Source organism: Salvia splendens, chromosome 2 (genome assembly GCF_004379255.2).
Source record: "Salvia splendens isolate huo1 chromosome 2, SspV2, whole genome shotgun sequence".
Classification (NCBI taxonomy): Eukaryota; Viridiplantae; Streptophyta; class Magnoliopsida; order Lamiales; family Lamiaceae; genus Salvia; species Salvia splendens.
This window is the reverse complement of record NC_056033.1, coordinates 19,702,861-19,723,836: the sequence shown is the minus strand read 5'-3', so window position 1 is coordinate 19,723,836 and position 20,976 is coordinate 19,702,861. Positions and strand designations below refer to the sequence as shown.

The window sequence follows — 20,976 nt, the reverse complement described above, 5'->3', positions numbered from 1 at the left end:
ATTTAAGAAAAAGAAAAGGGCAGGAAAAAGTTGTAACCTGACCCGGGAAATCGAAAGTTAGGAAATAAGCCAAAAATTTAAAAGGCTAAAGGACGTTCTTTTTTTTACCAAAGTAAGTATCTAGTAGAAAAAATAAATATCCCAACTTGATCCAGCAAGTCTAGTCATAACTTTGATCTTTTGACTCATGTGATTTTCTTTTTACAATTTAAAATTTTTATTTTAAACTTAGAACCCCTAGGACCCTACCCTAATACGTTACTACCCTTAAGCCCCGTTACAACAAAAAACAAAGACCTTAAGGAACTATCTTGTGTAGTCCGATTCAAGGTATTAAAATTGTGGCAATACCGAGTGAACAGTCCTAACATCTCTGGTGAGAAATGAGCGACTGAGTGAATCCAACAGTGGTTTAGATTGAGCAATCTTTGACAAACTGACACCTTGATCAAGCAAACGCGAAAAAGAAGAAACATAAGCTACTGGCAAATGGATTGACCTTAACCTCGGGTATGATTGTTGAAAATTTATTCGGTCTAATGCATACATGTAAATATGTATTTTTGGTTTTGAGTCTTGTTTTTCTTTTCGTCTTCTTTTACTTGTGAAATGAGTAAACCATGCCTGAAATTTGTCTTATCTTTTTCTTTTCTTTTTTTTATATACTTGAGGAAAAGTATGTTTTAAGTGTGAGCAGTTTGATAAGGCTCATTTCATGCATCGGTTTAAGGGTAAAATGTGTACTACTTGATCAGTTTATCGCGTAAACAAGTGTTAATTGTGCAGAAATGCCGCTTGACCAAAGCAGCAAGGCCGAACTGATCAAGCAAGTACAAAAAGCGATAAAAGGCCAAAAATCGGGGAAGTTGATCAAGGGGAGTAGTCAAGTAGTTAAGGAGGGGACCACTGGGTGTCAGAAGAAGGACATGCGAGACTATGAGCTGGATGGTGCGCAGCATTCTGTTATCAAGGACAACGTTCTAGAAGGGGACACGTGCTGATACATGAGACGCAAGGACGGAGCTGAGTCACGGATTTGTTACTGAAAAGCGTCGTCGATTCTAGAAGAAGAGCACGTAGCAATCCATGAGTCGCTCATTCTCAACATGAGTGAATATTCCCTGTCAAGATCGTTATCCAGCTGGAGGCCGAGTCGAGCTTATAAATAGAGGATGTGTCACCACATGAAAAAAGACCGATCATTTACTTTCCGTCTAGTTTAGCTTAGTTTAGTTCTCTAGCTTAGTCCAGTTCTCTAGAATAGCTTAGCTTAAATAAAGTAATGCGTAGTTAGAAAGGGCAATCAAAGAAGCGCTGCAGAATACTTGTTATCTGTCGGCGTATTCCTAAATTTCCCGCCGAGATTCTTCTCGGTTTTACTTGCTTTCTTATTTTCCGAAGTATTAGCTTAGTTTCAAATTTACGCTGTACTTAGTTTAATTTTGATCGAAGTTGTTTTATTTTAATCCGCGCATTTACTTTTCCGCTGTCACCTGCAATTCACTTGACCCAGTAGTTAAAGTTCCTTTGATCAAGTTAGCAAAATTTAATTCTCAGCCCTTCATTTCAGCTCCACCTTAAGGGTATTGTGAAATGGGATTATATGGGTATTTAAACAATAGTCCCATAAGGGTATTGTGAAATGGGATTTAAACAATAGTGCCATATAATATATAATCCATTGTGTCACAAATTGCAATGCGAGAATACTCTCATTTCTGAACGGTTAATACTGATTTCCTATAATTTCTTCTTCATCACAGACTACATCAAAACATATGTAAGTTATTATCTTATTTTGCACTGTGCCTACAAGGACTGTTTGTTCTCTTTCACAGCATCAACCATCAACTTATAGAGTGCAAATCCTCCTTGGTGGCATCCCGGCATCTTAGGCATAATGCGGGCCAAATCACTCTGAAAGTGAATAATTTCAAGCAATAAAACCGCGTGTATCAGTTATAGAGATGTAACATGCAAGAGAATACCACAATTAAGAAACACAACACCAATAAAGATTGACAAGCTGGTTCTTCTCCAAGGAACTTCTCAAGTTACATAAGAGACCTTCCTACTCAGGAAGTATTGGAGATCAATTATTGCGGGTTTGTAATCTGTCATTGCAATTTTTATTTATGCAGTTATTTTGTGTTTCTTCAAATGAAAATTATTTAAGATAAGAGTGGAGGATGGGCAGAGATGGAGGATTGATCAATTATCATTGCATGGTGCATAATCAGTCATTAGTTTGATGAGTGCATTGCATATTCCAGCCGTTGCAAGACTCTATATAAGCAACTGTTCATGTAAAGCACACGGTGTTAATGAACATTTTGGCTTTTTCACCCATTTAACTGTAAAGAAATATCTCCTTCATGATGCAATACTCTCAAATCACACACTGTACAATCACAGTTCATGTATAAAATTAGAATTAAAATTAAATACTGACCATTGGCATGGTATAAAGCTGGGTTGATTCGTAACTATCTTCAGCGCTCGAATAGCACTTATGAATCTCCTCCGACTTAAGACTGCATTTAATGAAGAAGAAGGCAGTTGGTCTAACATTCAACGCTCTCTGTGATATACCAATAAAGATGGGCTTGCCCTGCACCATAGTGAAAAATAAAAGCATCAGAACTTCCTTCATGTTGGTCCAGAGGATCATAACATTTTTTATGAAACCAGCCTCTAACCATAAAGTCCTGCACCCGTTTGTCCATGTCAAGCTAGTTTTAACATTTGAATACAACAATTGGAAAGCGAGTTTTAGTTTAAATTTGGGGAGGACTTTTCCGGGCAGACTGGTAGATTGGAAGGATATAGTAACACATGAAAAGTTAGCATTGTGATTGCTAATTATCAGTCCTCACACAGTTAGCTACCATCTTATTTGCAACTGTGTTTTTTAAGTACTCTTTCAATCAAAGATAGCTTAGTTACGCAGATATTTCATAAAAAAATGCTCTTAAGATGATAAGACAAATATCATGTGCACTAAACTCTAAGCTTTGTGTTATGTTAGTCATTTGTCTTTAAAATGTCAAATTAACCCCACTAACAAGAAGAATACATTTGTTTAGCTTCAACTGAGTCAGCATCAATCAACAACAATGCACTATCTTCAGAACTTCAATGATATGGTCTCAACCCAACATTCTGCTAGAAAGCATAAATTCGGTAGACCCAAAACCTAAAACAAGCTTCTAGTCATTCTTTAAGCTACTACAGTGTATTTAATGAATATTATAATATGTAATACAGATGTATAATGAAAACTGTCAGTTAGCTAGATTGCTGAGTTCAACCAGCTTAAAACTAAAAAGGTTAACTTACAAGGGTAGCAGCAGGAACTCCAATTTCTTCAACTACTTCACGAATAATGCTCTCAAACATTTCCTCAGAAACCCTTTTGTCCACCATCTCCTGGATTGATTCTCCATCTGTTTGATGTCTTATTATGCCAAGTTCTTTGGGCTGCCAAGTGTTGCAATAGTTACTAGAAATTACTTCACCAGAGAAGATGACTAAAGCTTAAATAACATTATACTGTTTGGAATTTCAGATTTCTTTTGAAAAACAGAGAGTTGGTGAAATTTTTAGCCACTTTTGATGTGAAAAATTGTTATTAGTATAGTCGCTCTGGTAAAACAATACTCCCTCTGTCCACAATTACAAGGTCAAATTTGACTGGGCATGAGTTATAAGAAATATAGTAGAAAGTCGATAGAAAATGTTAGTAGAAGGTGGGTTAGACTTTTATATATTAGTTTTATAGTGAGTGAGATAAAGTTAGTGGAATGTGGGGGCCATTACCAAAAGTAGTAGAAGAGTAAATGGGACGTTTATTGGTGGTCAGACGAAAATGGCAAAATGGGACGATTAGTGGTGGACGGAGGGAGTAGCTCCTATAGTCCCTCTATGGCTTAAGTTCCACATACACTTCTTTTTCAGTTCTATTATTTCTTTTCTTTTCCATTTTCTCAGTCCTTCCTTTTAGCATTTTTGCTCTTTCATACTTTGTTTCTTTAACAACTTTCGGATATTGAAGATGAGGTATATGAATCCATTTCAACTGATAAGTACTTGACCACGTGCAACTTGTTCGGAATGATAAATCCAGTTCCAGAAAATTGCTTGATGTCAAAAGACATAAAAAAAATACTCCCTCCGTCCCAAGGAAGATGACCCCTTCTTGGGCGGCATGAGATTTTTATGTAAATTAATCTAGTAAGAGAGAGGGAATAAAGTAGAGATAAACATATTTCTATTTTTAGTAATGAGTCATCATGGTTGGGACAAACCAAAAAGGGAGGGAGTAAAAATTATGATTATTGGTTGCATATTTTTGGCTATAGGGTTAGAGCTCTCATGGTGACCAAAACACCAAAGAAACACAAAACAGATCTATAAAATTGATTATCTCGATAAAGAAAACATTTATAACATGGACATAAAAGTATACAGAAAAGAAAAACTTGATGGAAAAGATTGAGACAAAGATCGCATGATCAAATATTCTTTGCTATGGATTATCCAGATGAAGGAGCAAAACTTTTACTTCAGGTCTCGCTAAACGGGTCAAAATAGAAGTTTCCATGATAGTAACTAAATGACCTATTATGAACTTGACCATCTAAACAATCTTGTTTTTTTGAATATGAAGAAATAAAGAAGCCACTGCAATAGCCAGAAGACAATATACAGGATGGGTCGAAAGATTTATGATACTTCGCTTGATTCAGAGAAACTACAGGATATATAAAGAATATACCAATCCCAAGGATCCATAGGTTTAATTGTGGATCCAAGACGGTTTTCACTTACTTTCAGCATCATATTTAGGTAAGCTTATCTATTTTTCGTCTTAATATTAGGATGAAATTGATTTCTTCCCCTTGACTGGAAGACAGTAATCTTTTCTTTCTTCAAGATATTAGTATACTTCAATAAGATGATATACTTTTGTTCTTTTTCCAAATTGACAAGGTAATGGATTAACTGTTGTCATATTAAAGCAAATCAAGTACTCAAGAGCAATGTTGTCAAAGCAGTATAGCGGTTCATGGCGGTTCGCCCGAAAAATGCCACAGGGATATAGCGTATCGGTATGGCGGGATATAGCGGTCATTAATTAAATATATAAAATAATATTTATATATTCATATATAATTCAAAAAATTAGAAAATAATAAAAATATAATATTAAAAACTCTAAAAACATAAAATAGAAAATAATTATATAAAAGTCTAGCAATTAAAGTCTTTAGTTCAAGTGTTCAACAAAACATAAAACCATGATAAGCTCAATAGACATCAATCATCAAGCTCAACATAGTCTTCTAGCTCATCATCATCACTATCATCGGCATCCATTTCATCTTCATCCTCTTGATCTCCACTTACACTATCCTCAAATTCTTCCTCTTCCGATTCTTCATCTACAAGCGCAAGCCTTTTCCTTTTCCCTTTCCCTTTTCTAGGTATGATAGGTTCTTTTTTCTTAGAAACTCTAAGACAACTTGAACTAGATGTAGAAGATTCTTTCCTCTTCTTTGACCTAGTATATGTCCTAGGCTCTCCAACACCCGAAGCCTTATACACCATGTTCCAATCAAGTGTATCATCGTCATCATGAACCAAATGATTACCACCATCAATATCATCATCATCATCATCATCATCCAACTCCCCAACTAGCCACTCATTGCACTCATCAATATCATCGAGAATAATAGGATCAAATTCATCGGTTGCACTAAGCTTGTTCCTATCATGCAATTTTTGGTTATATTTCACATAAACCAAATCTTGCATCCTCTTATGCTCGAGCATATTTCTCTTTTTTGTATGAATAATTAATCACATAATTGTTATATATAAATATTATTAGAAACTAAATCACTATAAGTACAATAAGTAATCTTAAAAAAAAGTACATTAAGTAGTAAAGTACTAACCTGCTCAAAGACACTCCAATTGCGCTCACAACCGGAAGCGCTACATGTCAAACTTAGGATTTTGATTGCAAACTTTTGCAAAAGCCTAGAGTCTTTCCCAAACATAGACCACCAAGTAGCTACACAATCATATATGTTTCCAAATTAGAAAATAGAATTCAAAAATTTTTAAGGACTAATTTTAAAGTTTCTCACCGGGATGTACAATCTTCCTTTGCCGTTGCGCAGCCTCGGTACCAAAGAAGTCGCCTGCGGCGTTTGTGTACACATTCAACTATTGAAGCACCCTATCTTCCTCTGCTTTTGATGTCGCCAATCGATTAATACATGCATATAACCCTTTAGTCACCACACTATCAAAGTTCAACTCCCTGTTATCATAGAAGATGCTTGGATTCAGAAAGTATCCAGCTGCATGCAATGGCCTATGGAGTTGACAACTCCCATCTTTTATCAATTATCTTGAAAACATCTTCATATTTTTTTTCAATCCCATTGAAAGACTTCTTGATCGCCTCTTTCGTCTTCTCTCTTGCCTCATAGATGTAACCCATCGCTGCCTTCTTCTCACCATCCACCATTCTAAGCACTCTTACAAGGGGACCCATTATTTTGAGAATGTAGACGACATTATTCCAAAAGGAAGTCTTCATGACGGTCTTTGTTGCTTCGATCCCCTTCGCCTCCTTTGATAGCTTGTTTTGCATCCACTCATCACAAGTAAACATTTTCCTAAGGTTCTCCCTTTCCTCTTGAAGCCTTTGCAATGATAGATAGGACGTAGCAAATCGAGTGATGGCCGGCCTCACTAACTCCTTGTTTGTGGTAGTCCTTAACAAGTTTAAGGTAAAACCATGACTATAAATATAGCCAACAATACTAATACTCCTCTTAATTGTATTCTTAATCACGACAATCTTACCAAATATTCTGGATTTTGTTAACTTATTATGTTTTATTGTTTTCTTTTATTTGCAAGAATGTCTCATGGAGAAGCTTCAACAGCTGCCACTAGTGGAAAATGTTCGAATAGAACTGATCCGGGCTGGAAGTATTGTTCTCCCGTTGATGAAAAGTTGACTAGTAAAGTCAAATGCAACTTTTGCAACAAAGAGATGAACGGGGGCATCACAAGAGCAAAAGAGCATCTGATGGGCAAGAAAGGAAAGGTTGCCCCATGTCCTAGTTGTCCAAAACAGGTGCGAGACGAGCTTTGGGATCACTTCCAATCCAAAAAAATTTTTGGAAGCTCAGATTTTGCGAAGTATACAGAGTTTGTCGATCTAGGTGGTACTGATAGTACGAGTGGCATTGGCAATGCAGATGAAGATGCTACAGTAGTGAGAGGGCCGATGGATGCGTTTATGAAAAGGGGTGCAGCTGCAAGGGCTGGAAAACTAAGCAAAGAGAATATGAGGCAACAGAATGTGAAAGAATCTCTTGATAAAAAAGCTGTAGCACCAATGTTATCAAATAGCGGATATGGCGGCGCCATGGCGCTATGGCATGGCGTTCAGTGGTGGAAACGCCATAGCACCATGTCGCTGCCATAGCACTGCCATATCAGTCATTTGACAACATTGCGTGTGTATTGTATTTAGGAATGGGGCATTATGCAAGAAACATGGAGGTTAGAGTTGTATTTTATACTTTATTAATTGTTTAAAGTGTTTTAGATGTTATATTTTAATTATTTTCTAATTTCTGAATTATATATAAATATATAAGTATTATTTTATTTATTTAATTATTGACCGCCATATCCGCCATACTAATACGCCATATCCCTGTGGCGGTTTTTAGGCGAACCGCCATAAGCCGCCATACGAGATTGATAACATTGTGTAGCACTAGTCCACCAGGATATTGCTCGGTTTTGGTATCATGCAGGCTTGTCGTTCAACGCGATTCGGTTGCCGTACTTTGATCGGATGGTTAAATCAATTGGAGAATTTGGCAAGAATTTGCCACTTCCGAGCTATCATGACATCAGAGTTCCTCTTTTGCACAAAGAGATGGAACATACTGAAGCATTATTGGAGAAAAAGAAGAAGGTATGGACGGAGGTTGGTTGCTCGATTATGTCAGATGGATGGTCTGATCGGAAACAGAGGAGTATTATTAACTTTTTAGTTAATTCTCCTAGTGGATCGGTATTTATTAGATCTATTGATGCATCTGGCATTGTGAAGACAAGAGAAAAAATATTTGAGATGCTTGATTCTATGGTTGATGAAATTGGTGAAGAAAATGTTGTCCAAGTAGTAACAGACAACGGGAGTAATTATGTTGCAGCCGGGAAGTTGTTGATGCCAAAGAGAGCATCTTTATTGGACTCCATGTGCGGCACGCTGTATAGACCTAATGCTCGAAGATATTGGTAAGATTGCCGTGATTAAGAATACAATTAAGAGGAGTATTAGTCTTGTTGGCTATATTTATAGTCATGGTTTTACCTTAAACTTGTTAAGGACTACCACAAACAAGAAGGAGTTAGTGAGGCCGGCCATCACTCGATTTGCTACGTCCTATCTATCATTGCAAAGGCTTCAAGAGGAAAGGGAGAACCTTAGGAAAATGTTTACTTGTGATGAGTGGATGCAAAACAAGCTATCAAAGGAGGCGAAGGGGATCGAAGCAACAAAGACCGTCATGAAGACTTCCTTTTGGAATAATGTCGTCTACATTCTCAAAATAATGGGTCCCCTTGTAAGAGTGCTTAGAATGGTGGAGAGTGAGAAGAAGGCAGCGATGGGCTACATCTATGAGGCAATAGAGAAGATGAAAGAGGCGATCAAGAAGTCTTTCAATGTGATTGAAAAAAAATATGAAGATGTTTTCATGATAATTGATAAAAGATGGAGTTGTCAACTCCATAGGCCATTGCATGCAGCTGGATACGTTCTGAATCCAAGCATCTTATATGATAACAGGGAGTTGAACTTTGATAGTGTGGTGACTAAAGGGTTATATGCATGTATTAATTGATTGGCGACATCAAAAGCAGAGGAAGATAGGGTGCTTCAACAGTTGAATGTGTACACAAACGCCGCAGGCGACTTCTTTGGTACCGAGGCTGCGCAACGGCAAAGGAAGATTGTACATCCCGGTGAGAAACTTTAAACTTAGTCCTTAAAAATTTTTGAATTCTATTTTCTAATTTGGAAACATATATGATTGTGTAGCTACTTGGTGGTCTATGTTTGGGAAAGACACTAGGCTTTTGCAAAAGTTTGCAATCAAAATCTTAAGTTTGACATGTAGCGCTTCCGGTTGTGAGCGCAATTGGAGTGTCTTTGAGCAGGTTAGTACTTTACTACTTAATGTACTTTTTTTTTAAGATTACTTACTGTACTTATAGTGATTTAGTTTCTAATAATATTTATAAATAACAATTATGTGATTAATTATATTTATTTTGTAGATTCATACAAAAAAGAGAAATAGGCTCGAGCATAAGAGGATGCAAGATTTGGTTTATGTGAAATATAACCAAAAATTGCATGATAGGAACAAGCTTAGTGCAACCGATGAATTTGATCCTATTATTCTCGATGATATTGATGAGTGCAATGAGTGGCTAGTTGGGGAGTTGGATGAGGATGATGATGATGATGATGATGATGATATTGATGGTGGTAATCATTTGGTTCATGATGACGATGATACACTTGATTGGAACATGGTGTATAAGGCTTCGGGTGTTGGAGAGCCTAGGACATATACTAGGTCAAAGAAGAGGAAAGAATCTTCTACATCTAGTTCAAGTTGTCTTAGAGTTTCTAAGAAAAAAGAACCTATCATACCTAGAAAAGGGAAAGGGAAAGGGAAAAGGAAAAGGCTTGCGCTTGTAGATGAAGAATCGGAAGAGGAAGAATTTGAGGATAGTGTAAGTGGAGATCAAGAGGATGAAGCAATGGAGGATGGAGATGAAATGGATGCCGATGATAGTGATGATGATGAGCTAGAAGACTATGTTGAGCTTGATGATTGATGTCTATTGAGCTTATCATGGTTTTATGTTTTGTTGAACACTTGAACTAAAGACTTTAATTGCTAGACTTTTATATAATTATTTTCTATTTTATGCTTTATTACATGTTTTTAGAGTTTTTAATGTTATATTTTTATTATTTTCTAATTTTTTGAATTATATATGAATATATAAATATTATTTTATATATTTAATTAATGACCACTATATCCCGCCATACCGATACGCTATATCCCTGTGGCATTTTTCGGGCGAACCGCCATGAACCGCTATACTGCTTTGACAACATTGCTAATTAGTGAAGTTGTTCAATATCAATGATACCAACACTAGCCATAAGAAATACAATGATCTATTTTTATAGGCCTTGTGATGGGGAAAGTAATAGCTATACATACAGCTTAAAATTTCAAAGTTCTTGTCTAAAAATACTTCAAGATAGAGCAGATTTACCTTCAGATGGAACGAGAAATCTTTCCCATAAAGGATTTAAATTTGTCCCCACAAATGTCCTAAGCAAGATGGAAAACCAGATGCATTGTTGAGATTAACAAATGAAGCAACAGTGGAAAAGAAAAATATAATGTAGCATTCTATGTGAGTAAAGAGTATAACATACAATAAAAATCTTTTAGTATAAGTTCATTTATCTATATTTTTGCCAGCTGGCTTTGCACCTAATAGAAAATTTCTTCAGTGTTTTTGGTCTTGAAAAAACATTAAGATGCTAGCTAACATAAAGGTTGTGACTGTATTTGAACCTTATCCCTTAAAAATTCCATTCCATATGTGTATCTATCTATCTACAGCACACACACAGGAGAGTGAGAGGGGGAGAGGGACAGGAGGAAAGAGAGAGTGAGAGAGAACCTATAATCTGTCTGTTGCATGCATTAATATAAACATGCATGCAACGTAAGCAAGGGACATGCGCATGCAATATTGTGTTAGTTGATGACATGGCGTTAGTTAGGAAATGCATCAGCCAATAAGAAGAGAGCAGTGACGTGTTGCTAGCCAATGAGAAGGAAGCGAGCTAAGATGCAGTGAGTATAAATAGCCGTAGTTGTTCTTCTTTTGAATTGTCGTGAATATTGTGAGTTGTATGTTTGTTAAGCTCCGATCGTGGATCGCGAGCTCCTCTTTGCTTCTTATTCGATTGTAGAACATTATCATTGTTAATGCAATCCATTCTATTGATCATTCAAGTGTTGAGATCGGCGTTTTATCGCTGAGTTCGGCAACGCCGAACTAAGAGAGGAAGACCGAGAAGAGGTCACTGAGCTCGGCAGTGACGAGCTAAGATAGGCCGACCGCGAAGAAGTCACGGAGTTCGGCAGCCGACCGCGAAGAAGTCATTGAGTTCGGCAGTGACGAGCTACGATAGGTCGATCGCGGCGTAAGATCGTAACAATTGGTATTCAGAGCAATCGATCTCCGGACGTCGGAACGGTGACTAGAGGCGCAGAAATGGAGAAGAAAATGATGGAGATGATGGAGCAGAAAATGCAGGAGATGCGAGAAGAGCATAAGATCGAAATTATGGAGCTGACACAATCAATTGCTGCAATTAACTTGCAAAATCGAAGGAATAAGGAAACAGAGACTGGTGAAGGTAGTAATAGAGGTAATCGGTATGAAAATGGAACTGATTGGGGAAGATCAACACGGTATGAATTTCCAAAGTTTGACGGTGACGGCTATGAAGGATGGATGATGCGAGCTGAATATTTTTTCCAAGTAGCCAAAGTACCAGAGGAAGAGAAGGTTAGAGTGGCTGCAATCCATCTGGAAGGGAAGGCGTTGCAGTGGCATCGAGGTTTTGAGAGCTTACATGGAGATATGGCATATGCGAATTGGTCGTGCTATAGCTCATCTCTGGCTGCTCGCTTTGGTGCTCACGCATATGAAGATCCATTGGCTGATCTCAGGAACCTCAAACAAAAAGGTACGCTACAAGATTACATGGATACTTTTGATGAATTATATCCTAGAGCTGGAATTAGAGAGGATCAAGCCTTGAGCTTCTTTTTATCTGGATTAATTGATGAGCTACAAATGCCTGTGCGTATGTTTAGACCTAAGGCATTATCTGAAGCTTACTCTCTAGCTAAACTACAAGAGCTGACTGTAAGAGCTTTAGGTGTTAAGACTAAGATGAATCAGAGCCATGTTCAGTCGAGCAGTAGTTACTACTCCAATAGTAAACCTATGTCTGTGACTGCTACTAATAAGGTTGGAACCTTGAGTAATTGGAGTGGAGGTAATAAGGATGGTAATAAGTATGGAGGAGTTAGAGCTAGCACAAACTTAACTCCTAAGGAAATTGATGAGAAGAGAGCAAGAAAAGAATGCTTTTGGTGCACTGAGAAGTTTACTCCAAATCATCAGTGCAGCAAAAGAAAATCGTATGTGGTGCAGCTGATTGAAGTAGGAGAGACAGAGGAGAAGGCAGAAGAGGAGAGTGATGGAGAGGAGACAGGTGAGAAGTCTGAGCTGCAACTCTCCTTACATGCTGTGTGGGGAAAAGATGGACCTCAAGTAATGAGGATTCGAGGAAAATGCCAAAAGAAGGTCTTGAGAATATTGATAGATACGGGTAGCACTCATAATTTTTTAAGTGCTAAAGTGGCCAAGAAAATTAATTGTGAGCTATCCCTTGTTAATTCAAAAGCTGTGGAGGTAGCTAATGGTCAGATTCTGCAGTGCAATCAGAAATGCAGTAGGCTGGAGTGGGAAATGCAAGGGTTTAAGTTTCAAGGAGAAGTCTATCTTATTACTCTAGAGACTTATGATCTCATATTAGGAGGTGAGTGGCTGTCTACCTTGGGTGAAATCAAATGGAATTTTAATAATCTCAGTATGGTGTTTTGTCTCAATGGTGAGGAAGTGAAGTTACAAGGAGAGAGGTGGACACCCAGAGCTGAACAATTAAACTTTCTACATATATTGAACCCAGAAGAGATAGATGTGAGGGAAAGAAAATGGAAGCAGTGGATACCTACAGCTGAGATGGAAGCAGGCTGTTGCTATGAAATTAGTGTGGAAGAGATTTGGCCAAATCTTAGTGGTATTCTTAAAGAGTTTGCTGCGGTGTTTGAGGAGCCAAATTCATTACCTCCTCAAAGAGAACAAGATCATAAAATAGTCTTGAAAGAGGGAGCAGAGGCAGTCAACATGAGACCTTATAAGTATGCTGCCCACCAGAAAGATGTAATTGAAGATATGATTGAGGAAATGCTTAAAGCTGGAGTTATAAGGCAGAGTGAGAGTTCTTTTGCAAGCTCTATTGTGTTAGTTAAAAAGAAGGATGCTACTTGGAGAATGTGTGTGGATTATAGAGCTTTAAATGCCATCACTGTCAAGGATAAGTATCCTATTCCTGTGATTGAAGAGTTATTGGATGAGCTGGGAAGGGCAGTCTGGTTTTCTAAAATTGATCTGAGATCAGGCTACTGGCAAGTGAGGATGAGACCTGAAGATATTCACAAAACTGCCTTTAAAACTCACTCGGGGCATTATGAGTTTTTAGTCATGCCATTTGGCTTGACAAATGCTCCAGCTACCTTCCAGAATTTGATGAATACCATTTTCAGAAGCTATCTGAGAAAGTTCATACTGGTTTTCTTTGATGATATTCTTATTTACAGTGACAGTCAAGAAGCTCATGAGCATCACTTAAGAGTGGTTATGGAGTTGATGATGAAAAACAGATTATTGGCTAAAAGAAGTAAGTGCACTTTTGGATGTAAAAAAGTAGAGTACCTAGGCCATGTTATATCTGAGAAAGGAGTTCAAACTGATGAGGGAAAGATAGAGGCTGTAAAAAATTGGCCCCAGCCTAAGAATGTTAAACAGGTGCGAAGCTTCTTGGGTTTAACTGGCTATTACAGAAGGTTTGTACACAATTATGGGGTGATATCTAGGCCATTGATTGAGGTAATTAAAGGAAATGTATTCAGATGGACAGAGGAAGCCCAAGCAGCTTTTGGGAAACTTAAAACGGCCATGATTACAGCTCCTGTGCTAGTCTTGCCTGATTTTTCTAAAGAGTTTGTGGTGGAGACTGATGCATCTGGAATTGGAATTGGAGCTGTGTTGATGCAAGATAAGCATCCCATAGCCTTCATTAGTAAGTCTCTATCCCCTAAATATCAGACTTTATCAGTATATGAGAAGGAATTGTTAGCTATTTTGATGGCCATCAAGAAGTGGTACCACTACTTACAGAGTAAGAAGTTCATTATATTGACTGATCATCAGAGTCTTAAGTACTTGATAGAGCAAAAATTGACTACCCCTACTCAACAAGCTTGGATGACTAAGCTCATGCAATTTGATTATGAGATCAGATATAGGAAGGGCAGTGAAAATTCAGTAGCCGATGCTTTATCCAGAGTACCTGAGGTGATGACCTATGCTCTGACTTCCTTTGTAATTCCTCTAGAGTTGATTGCAAAAATTAAGGATTCTTGGAAAAGGGATCCTCTGATACAGAAGCTGATAGTAGAAAAACAACAGAATGTATCTCTGCATCCAAAATTCACCTGGAACAATGGAGAGCTAAGGAGGAAAGGAAAGCTAGTGGTGGGAAATGACTTGAATTTAAAAGCTCAGATTTTATCTATTTTTCATGGATCTGCTTTGGCTGGACATTCTGGGGTATTGGGAACTTTTAAGAGGATAGCTGCTCTAGTGTATTGGCCAAAATTAAGAAAAGATGTCAAAGAGTTTGTCCGAATGTGTGTCACTTGCCAGAGGTACAAGCCAAGCAACACTTCTCCAGCTGGATTACTACAGCCACTTCCTATACCTGCTGCAATCTTCACAGATATCTCAATGGATTTTATTGAAGCTTTACCAAGTTCTCAAGGTTATGATACTATATTTGTGGTGGTTGATAGGCTGAGTAAATATGCACATTTCATGGCTTTATCTCATCCCTTCACAGCAAAGAAAGTGGCTGAGGTCTTCTTGGATTCAGTTTTCAAGCTCCATGGAATGCCAATGAAGATTGTGAGTGATAGGGGGGCTATTTTTGTGGGAAATTTTTGGAAAGAGTTTATGAGTTTATTGGGTGTTGAGTTGCTTTATTCCACGGCCTATCATCCAGAGACTGATGGTCAAACCGAAGTAGTAAATAGAAGTTTACAATGTTACCTAAGGTGTGCTATGGGGGAGAAGCCACATACTTGGGTGCAATGGCTGGGCTTAGCCGAATATTGGTACAACACTACCTATCACTCCAGTGTCCAAATGACTCCTTTTGAAGCTTTGTATGGATTTGAACCTCCTCTACATATACCCTATCTGCCTGGTGACTCAAATGTTGAGGCAGTGAATCTTGCTCTACGAGACAGAGAGGAAATGCTTGCTATACTCAAGAGAAACGTACAGAAAGCAGCTGATAGAATGAAAAGACAAGCTGATCAACATCGAACTGATAGAGAATTTGAGATAGGAGAATGGGTTTGGCTGAAACTGAAGGAGTACAGACAGAATTCTATCAGAGGAAAGCATCACAAATTCGAGCCTAAGTACTTTGGACCTTACCAGATATTGGACAAAATCGGTGCAGTGGCTTACAAGCTCAATCTACCATCCTCGGCCACAATCCATAATGTGTTTCATGTTTCTCTATTAAAGCCGGCTTCCCCACCATCCGGCCCTATCAATGAATTACCTGATGTGTCTCACATAAATGATGCCGTTCCTCAAGCTATCTTGGATAGGAAAATGGTGAAAAGGCAGAATTGCGCAGTGACGAAATGGCTCATCCATTGGAAAGGGAAGTCCCCGGTCGATGCTTCTTGGGAATTTGCCGATGTGATTCAGGCTCGATTTCCATGGTTCCTTGAGGACAAGGAACCCTAAGAGGGGGGTATTGTTGCATGCATTAATATAAACATGCATGCAACGTAAGCAAGGGACATGCGCATGCAATATTGTGTTAGTTGATGACATGGCGTTAGTTAGGAAATGCATCAGCCAATAAGAAGAGAGCAGTGACGTGTTGCTAGCCAATGAGAAGGAAGCGAGCTAAGATGCAGTGAGTATAAATAGCCGTAGTTGTTCTTCTTTTGAATTGTCGTGAATATTGTGAGTTGTATGTTTGTTAAGCTCCGATCGTGGATCGCGAGCTCCTCTTTGCTTCTTATTCGATTGTAGAACATTATCATTGTTAATGCAATCCATTCTATTGATCATTCAAGTGTTGAGATCGGCGTTTTATCGCTGAGTTCGGCAACGCCGAACTAAGAGAGGAAGACCGAGAAGAGGTCACTGAGCTCGGCAGTGACGAGCTAAGATAGGCCGACCGCGAAGAAGTCACGGAGTTCGGCAGCCGACCGCGAAGAAGTCATTGAGTTCGGCAGTGACGAGCTACGATAGGTCGATCGCGGCGTAAGATCGTAACACTGTCAGGCCAAGGTGAAGGCAAACATTCGTCTTCTGGGAAGAATCAGGCCCAAAATCGGGACTTTGGCCACCATACTGTCAAGTTATCAACTGTATAAGATGACTTGCAAATCACCCTCATGTCAAGATCTTGTTTTACAAATTAGCTAACAAATTTGGTTAAAATATTTTTAAAACGCAAAACTGGCATCCAATTTCAATAACAAACTTCATTTTAACAACAGGCTCAGCCTACAACATAATTAGAAGCTCGAAATGTTGGGATCTTGTCACGATTGAAACTAGAAACAAATCAATAAATCAAAGTTCGATGAGGTGAAATAAATTGATCAGGCACATAAATGCGAGGCCTAAAGAAAAGCTTCCACTTACCCTGAACTTGAGTCCGTTGAACAAGGATGGGTTTTGTTCCACTCTCCTCTCCCAAATCTAACAAGTAAAACAATTGCAATCAATCAACAAAATAAACAGAAATCCACGTTCTGAAAATAAAAACATAACCTCTGCAATTGTGTTTTCCAAGCTGATATCAGGATGGGGAATCCGATCATATTTCAAGCATCACATTTTAATTTAAGCTGGTAGAATGGAAGGAATAAGCTAAGCAGTAGTGGCAATACCTCGGAAGGAGAGAGACCTGCCGGACACGACAGTAGAAGTTTAAATTTGGGAAGTTCATCGCCGGCGACGAATCCAGTGCGCCGCTCCACTGTTTCCATTACAGCGAACCACGGGAGCGCCAAACTGTTCGACGAATTAACCCTGCGACGGCGAGATTGCCTGTGGTGTTCGGTTTCAAAATAATAGATGAGTTTGAGATTATTTTAGTAATAACAACTAATTATTTTGAGTTTATTTTAATAATAATCTAAAATAGTATTGAGATTATTTTAGTAATAATAACTAATTATTTTGAGTTTATTTTAGTAATAAATGACTAATTATCTTATAATTATTTATTTAAAACTGAATTAGACTGTGAGATTAAATCTCATAAATATACCTACATACTATATTTAAATATGAAAAACTGAACACCGCCGCTGTGTACTCACCGTCTCCCTTCATGTGGAGGCGACGGATTGTTTTAAAAAATTGTTAAAAGTGGGCCGCTATTTTGTTAGTGAAGAGAATTTGAAGATGTGCTTATTCTTCTTTTAAAAGATAAATTGATTCTTTTCTAATACAGACAATAAATTAAAATACTATATTCATTTCTTTTAGCACTGTACTTCTTTAGTTGGTTTTAATTCTTAATTTTCAAAATTTTCTATTTTTCAAATTTAATTATATAATCAATTGTCTTATTTTTACAAGTTTTTACTCATCTATCTCACAATAAGAGTTATTCTTATTGTGGGCACGAGTTTTAAAAAATATAAATAATAATGAAACCCATTATAAAATATAAATAATAATTAAAAAAATTTAAATAATAATGGATTGGAAAAGTTAGTGGAACATGAAACCCATTTTTTATATTGCTTTTATAATAAAATGTGAGTGACGTGAGTTAGTGGAATGTGAGATCTACTTAACATTTATGGTAAATATGAAACGTGACTCTTATTGTGGGATAGACCAAAATGACAAAGTATAACTCTTATTGTGGAACGTAGAGAGTATTATTTTACCATGAAAATTTGAGAATAAAAATATGGATTATGTGGATTTGACTTTGAGTTCAAGGTGCGAGTTTGGAGAAAATATTGGTCTAAACGCACCACGTGACATGACGATGTGGTGTGTCCCACTAATTAGTATTTGACAAGTGTAAGTAGGAAAGAATCTAAAGATATAAACTATTTAAGGTATTTAGTTTTAATGAATGATACAAAATCTTGAAATTTGGAAACTTTCTAAGTTATTCTATGAATAATACATACACATATAAATATAAATTTCATCTTTTAAATTTCAAAGTATTTACTTTAAATGAACGAAATAAAATCTTGAAAACTTTCTAAGTTATTTACAATAATTAATACATAAACCTGCAATATTTAATACATATAGAAGAAGATCAGATACAGGCACACAGTATTATCATAACATCATAAGAATCACATATCAGAATATATCATAAATTTGATGAATACTCAATTTCTAAACACCATCAGAGTCAACATAACTAAGTTTCAAAATCGAAACTAATTTCAGATGAAAAAAATCACTAAATTCATATAAAAATAAAAACTAAACTGATGGTTTGCATATTTAAACCTGCAATATTTAATACATATAGAAGATCAGATACAGAAACAGAGTATTGTCATCAAGTCATAGGAATCACAGATCAAACTATATCATAAATTCGATGAATACTCAATTTCTAAACACCATCAGAGTCAACATAACTAAGTTTCAAAAATGAAACTAAGTTCAAATGAAAAAAAAAATCACTAAATTCATATAAAAATAAAAACTAAACTGATGGTTTGCAACATGTAATTTCGTACCGGATCCAAGAAATAATCATCCACAATAAAAACAAATTAGTTGTCTACAACAATTAATTTTGCTCACCTTCTGGAAAAACATCCAAATCAAAACAAGCGTAATATATATATAGGGGGAACATCCAAATCAAAACAAGCGTAATATATATATAGGGGGGTCTTGTTAGGTTTAGATTTTTTAGCTTAATTGAGAATTGAGATGCATTTTCAGCCATTCATACACAACATTTTCGAAATGTCAACTGCAAGTAGATTATGTTAACTAAGGGGTATTATCGTCATTTCATTTCTAAAATGGCGGAAAAATAAAAGTTGCATTTTAAATCATATTCAAAACCCTTCTCTAAAACTCTCAAACGTGTACATTCATTTATCTCCCAAGTACTCTTATACAATTCTGTAAATCTTCAAAAATTAATCAAATATTGTTATTCATCTCCTAACCCTATACCTACAAAGTCAGTTTTCTACACCTATAAGTGTTAATAATGAGAATCGAAGAACAAAATACAAGAGAATCGGCTGATACGCCGATTGTCGCCGGAAAAACGCAGTCCAAATCGGCGGTCAACGTCGAAACAACAAAAAACGTTGAAGCGACTTCTTCAGGTTAAGAAATTGATTCAAATTTAAGTATATTGCTTCGATTTTAGTGTTTTAAAACACATCTAGATTTGTTTTCTTATGAATTCGATTTATGCTGATTTTTTTTGTTGATTAGCAATGGAAGAAGCGGAAGAGGTGGAAACGAACATCGCCGCTGGAAAAAAGAAAGAGAACAAGCATCCCCTTCCAGTTAAGGATCGGTTTAAATTTTTAAGATTATTGACATTTTATACCATAGCTGTTGACATAGTTATAATAATATACTTGTGTTTTCTATAAACAGCATATACTTGTCATTGACATGATATTGTATACTGTTGACATAGTGTATGCTTGTTTATATGGCTGTTGACATAGTCATATTGAGATTATAAACTTTAACTATTGACAAAATAGTAATAAGATAATTGTGTTTGCTTTAAACAGGATATACTTTTTATTAGCATGATATTGCATACTATTGACATAGTGTATACTTATTAGAATCGTTGTTTAAATAGTCATATTGACATTATGAAATTTAATTATTGACATAATAGTAACCAGATAATTGTGCTTGCTATATATGGGATATACTTGTTATTGACATTGATTTATTATGTACTTTATCTACTAACATAATTTTAATAATATACATGTACTTGTTGTCGACAGGGTATACTTGTTATTGACATGATATTGTGTATAATTGATATTGATTTATTGTGTTTGATTTTAAACCAGAAAATAGAAAAATATCAAAGCGAACAAGGAGTACTACAATATCTCAGAAAGAATTAAAGATTATTGAGATTAGCAGCAAAAGAAAAATTGACAAGGACACTTGTGTAGATCAAACAAAAAAATCGAAAAATCAAAAGAAAAGTGAATAAATAGTGAAGATGAGGAGATGCACACAGAGGTTCAAGAACAGACTGAGGGAAGAAATAACTTATCTAAACGGCTTTTAGTTAAAAGAAAGCCGCAGTTTCTTGTTGATGCCATGAGCAAACTGAATGAGGCACAAATTAATGCTGTTAAGGAGTTGGGTTTTGAAAATGTTCTACATTTCAGCATTGATTACATTCCCAGTAGATTGGCGTTCTCATTGTCAAAGAGTTTTGATGAAAAAAAGTCAAGTTAAAGCTTTATAATGGGAAGAAAATTCATATCAGTGAAGAGGATGTCGAGCTACTGTATGGTTTTCCAAGAGGTGACATAATTTACTACAGAGATAAGTGGAAAACTCATGCGTCTTTCATGAGAGAGATAGCAGAATATAGTAACATGAAACCAGGAAATGTTAACCATAAAACCGTTGAAGAGCTTATGTTAGCAGATGGTGAAGGAGGATTCTGGTTCAAGAGAATGTTCATGGTTCTTTTAGAATCAGCTTTGATTGAGACATCAACATGTGGAACGATCAAATCTAAGATTGGGCATATAATTGAAGATCTGGACAATGTGAGAAATGTCAACTGGTGTTTGTATAAAATGTCTATTCTCAAGCTTGGAGTGGAAAACTGGTTAAAAACGGAGAAGAATGCTTTTGCCGGAC

The 20,976-nt window shown here is 36.7% G+C and overlaps 1 protein-coding gene and 1 long non-coding RNA gene across 2 annotated transcripts; one reads left to right on the top strand and one right to left on the bottom strand.

Moving 5' to 3' along the window:
• Positions 1-1,685: 1,685 nt before the first annotated feature.
• Positions 1,686-17,135, bottom strand: LOC121790893 (nudix hydrolase 9-like). The gene is made up of 5 exons (XM_042188993.1): positions 16,995-17,135; positions 16,747-16,803; positions 3,340-3,480; positions 2,453-2,611; positions 1,686-1,917 (listed from the first exon to the last, which is right to left on the bottom strand). Exons 1-5 carry the CDS (start codon positions 17,091-17,093, stop codon positions 1,810-1,812), a joined length of 564 nt encoding a protein of 187 aa, XP_042044927.1. The 5' UTR covers positions 17,094-17,135; the 3' UTR covers positions 1,686-1,809.
• Positions 8,874-9,563, top strand: LOC121790903. Its single transcript, XR_006048428.1, has 3 exons — positions 8,874-9,072; positions 9,149-9,267; positions 9,388-9,563. It is a non-coding gene; the product is annotated as an uncharacterized LOC121790903 (long non-coding RNA).
• Positions 17,136-20,976: the final 3,841 nt, after the last annotated feature.

What these genes read in the sequence shown, in the direction of transcription:
- LOC121790893 (XM_042188993.1), bottom strand. Translation starts at nt 17,093, where the DNA reads ATGGAAACAGTGGAGCGGCGCACTGGATTCGTCGCCGGCGATGAACTT. An exon ending in CAGGTCTCTCTCCTTCCGAG is followed by an intron (nt 16,804 to 16,994) that starts GTATTGCCACTA and finishes TTTACTTGTTAG; the next exon opens with ATTTGGGAGAGGAGAGTGGA. An exon ending in GAGTTCCTGCTGCTACCCTT is followed by an intron (nt 2,612 to 3,339) that starts GTAAGTTAACCT and finishes ACTATGGTGCAG; the next exon opens with GGCAAGCCCATCTTTATTGG.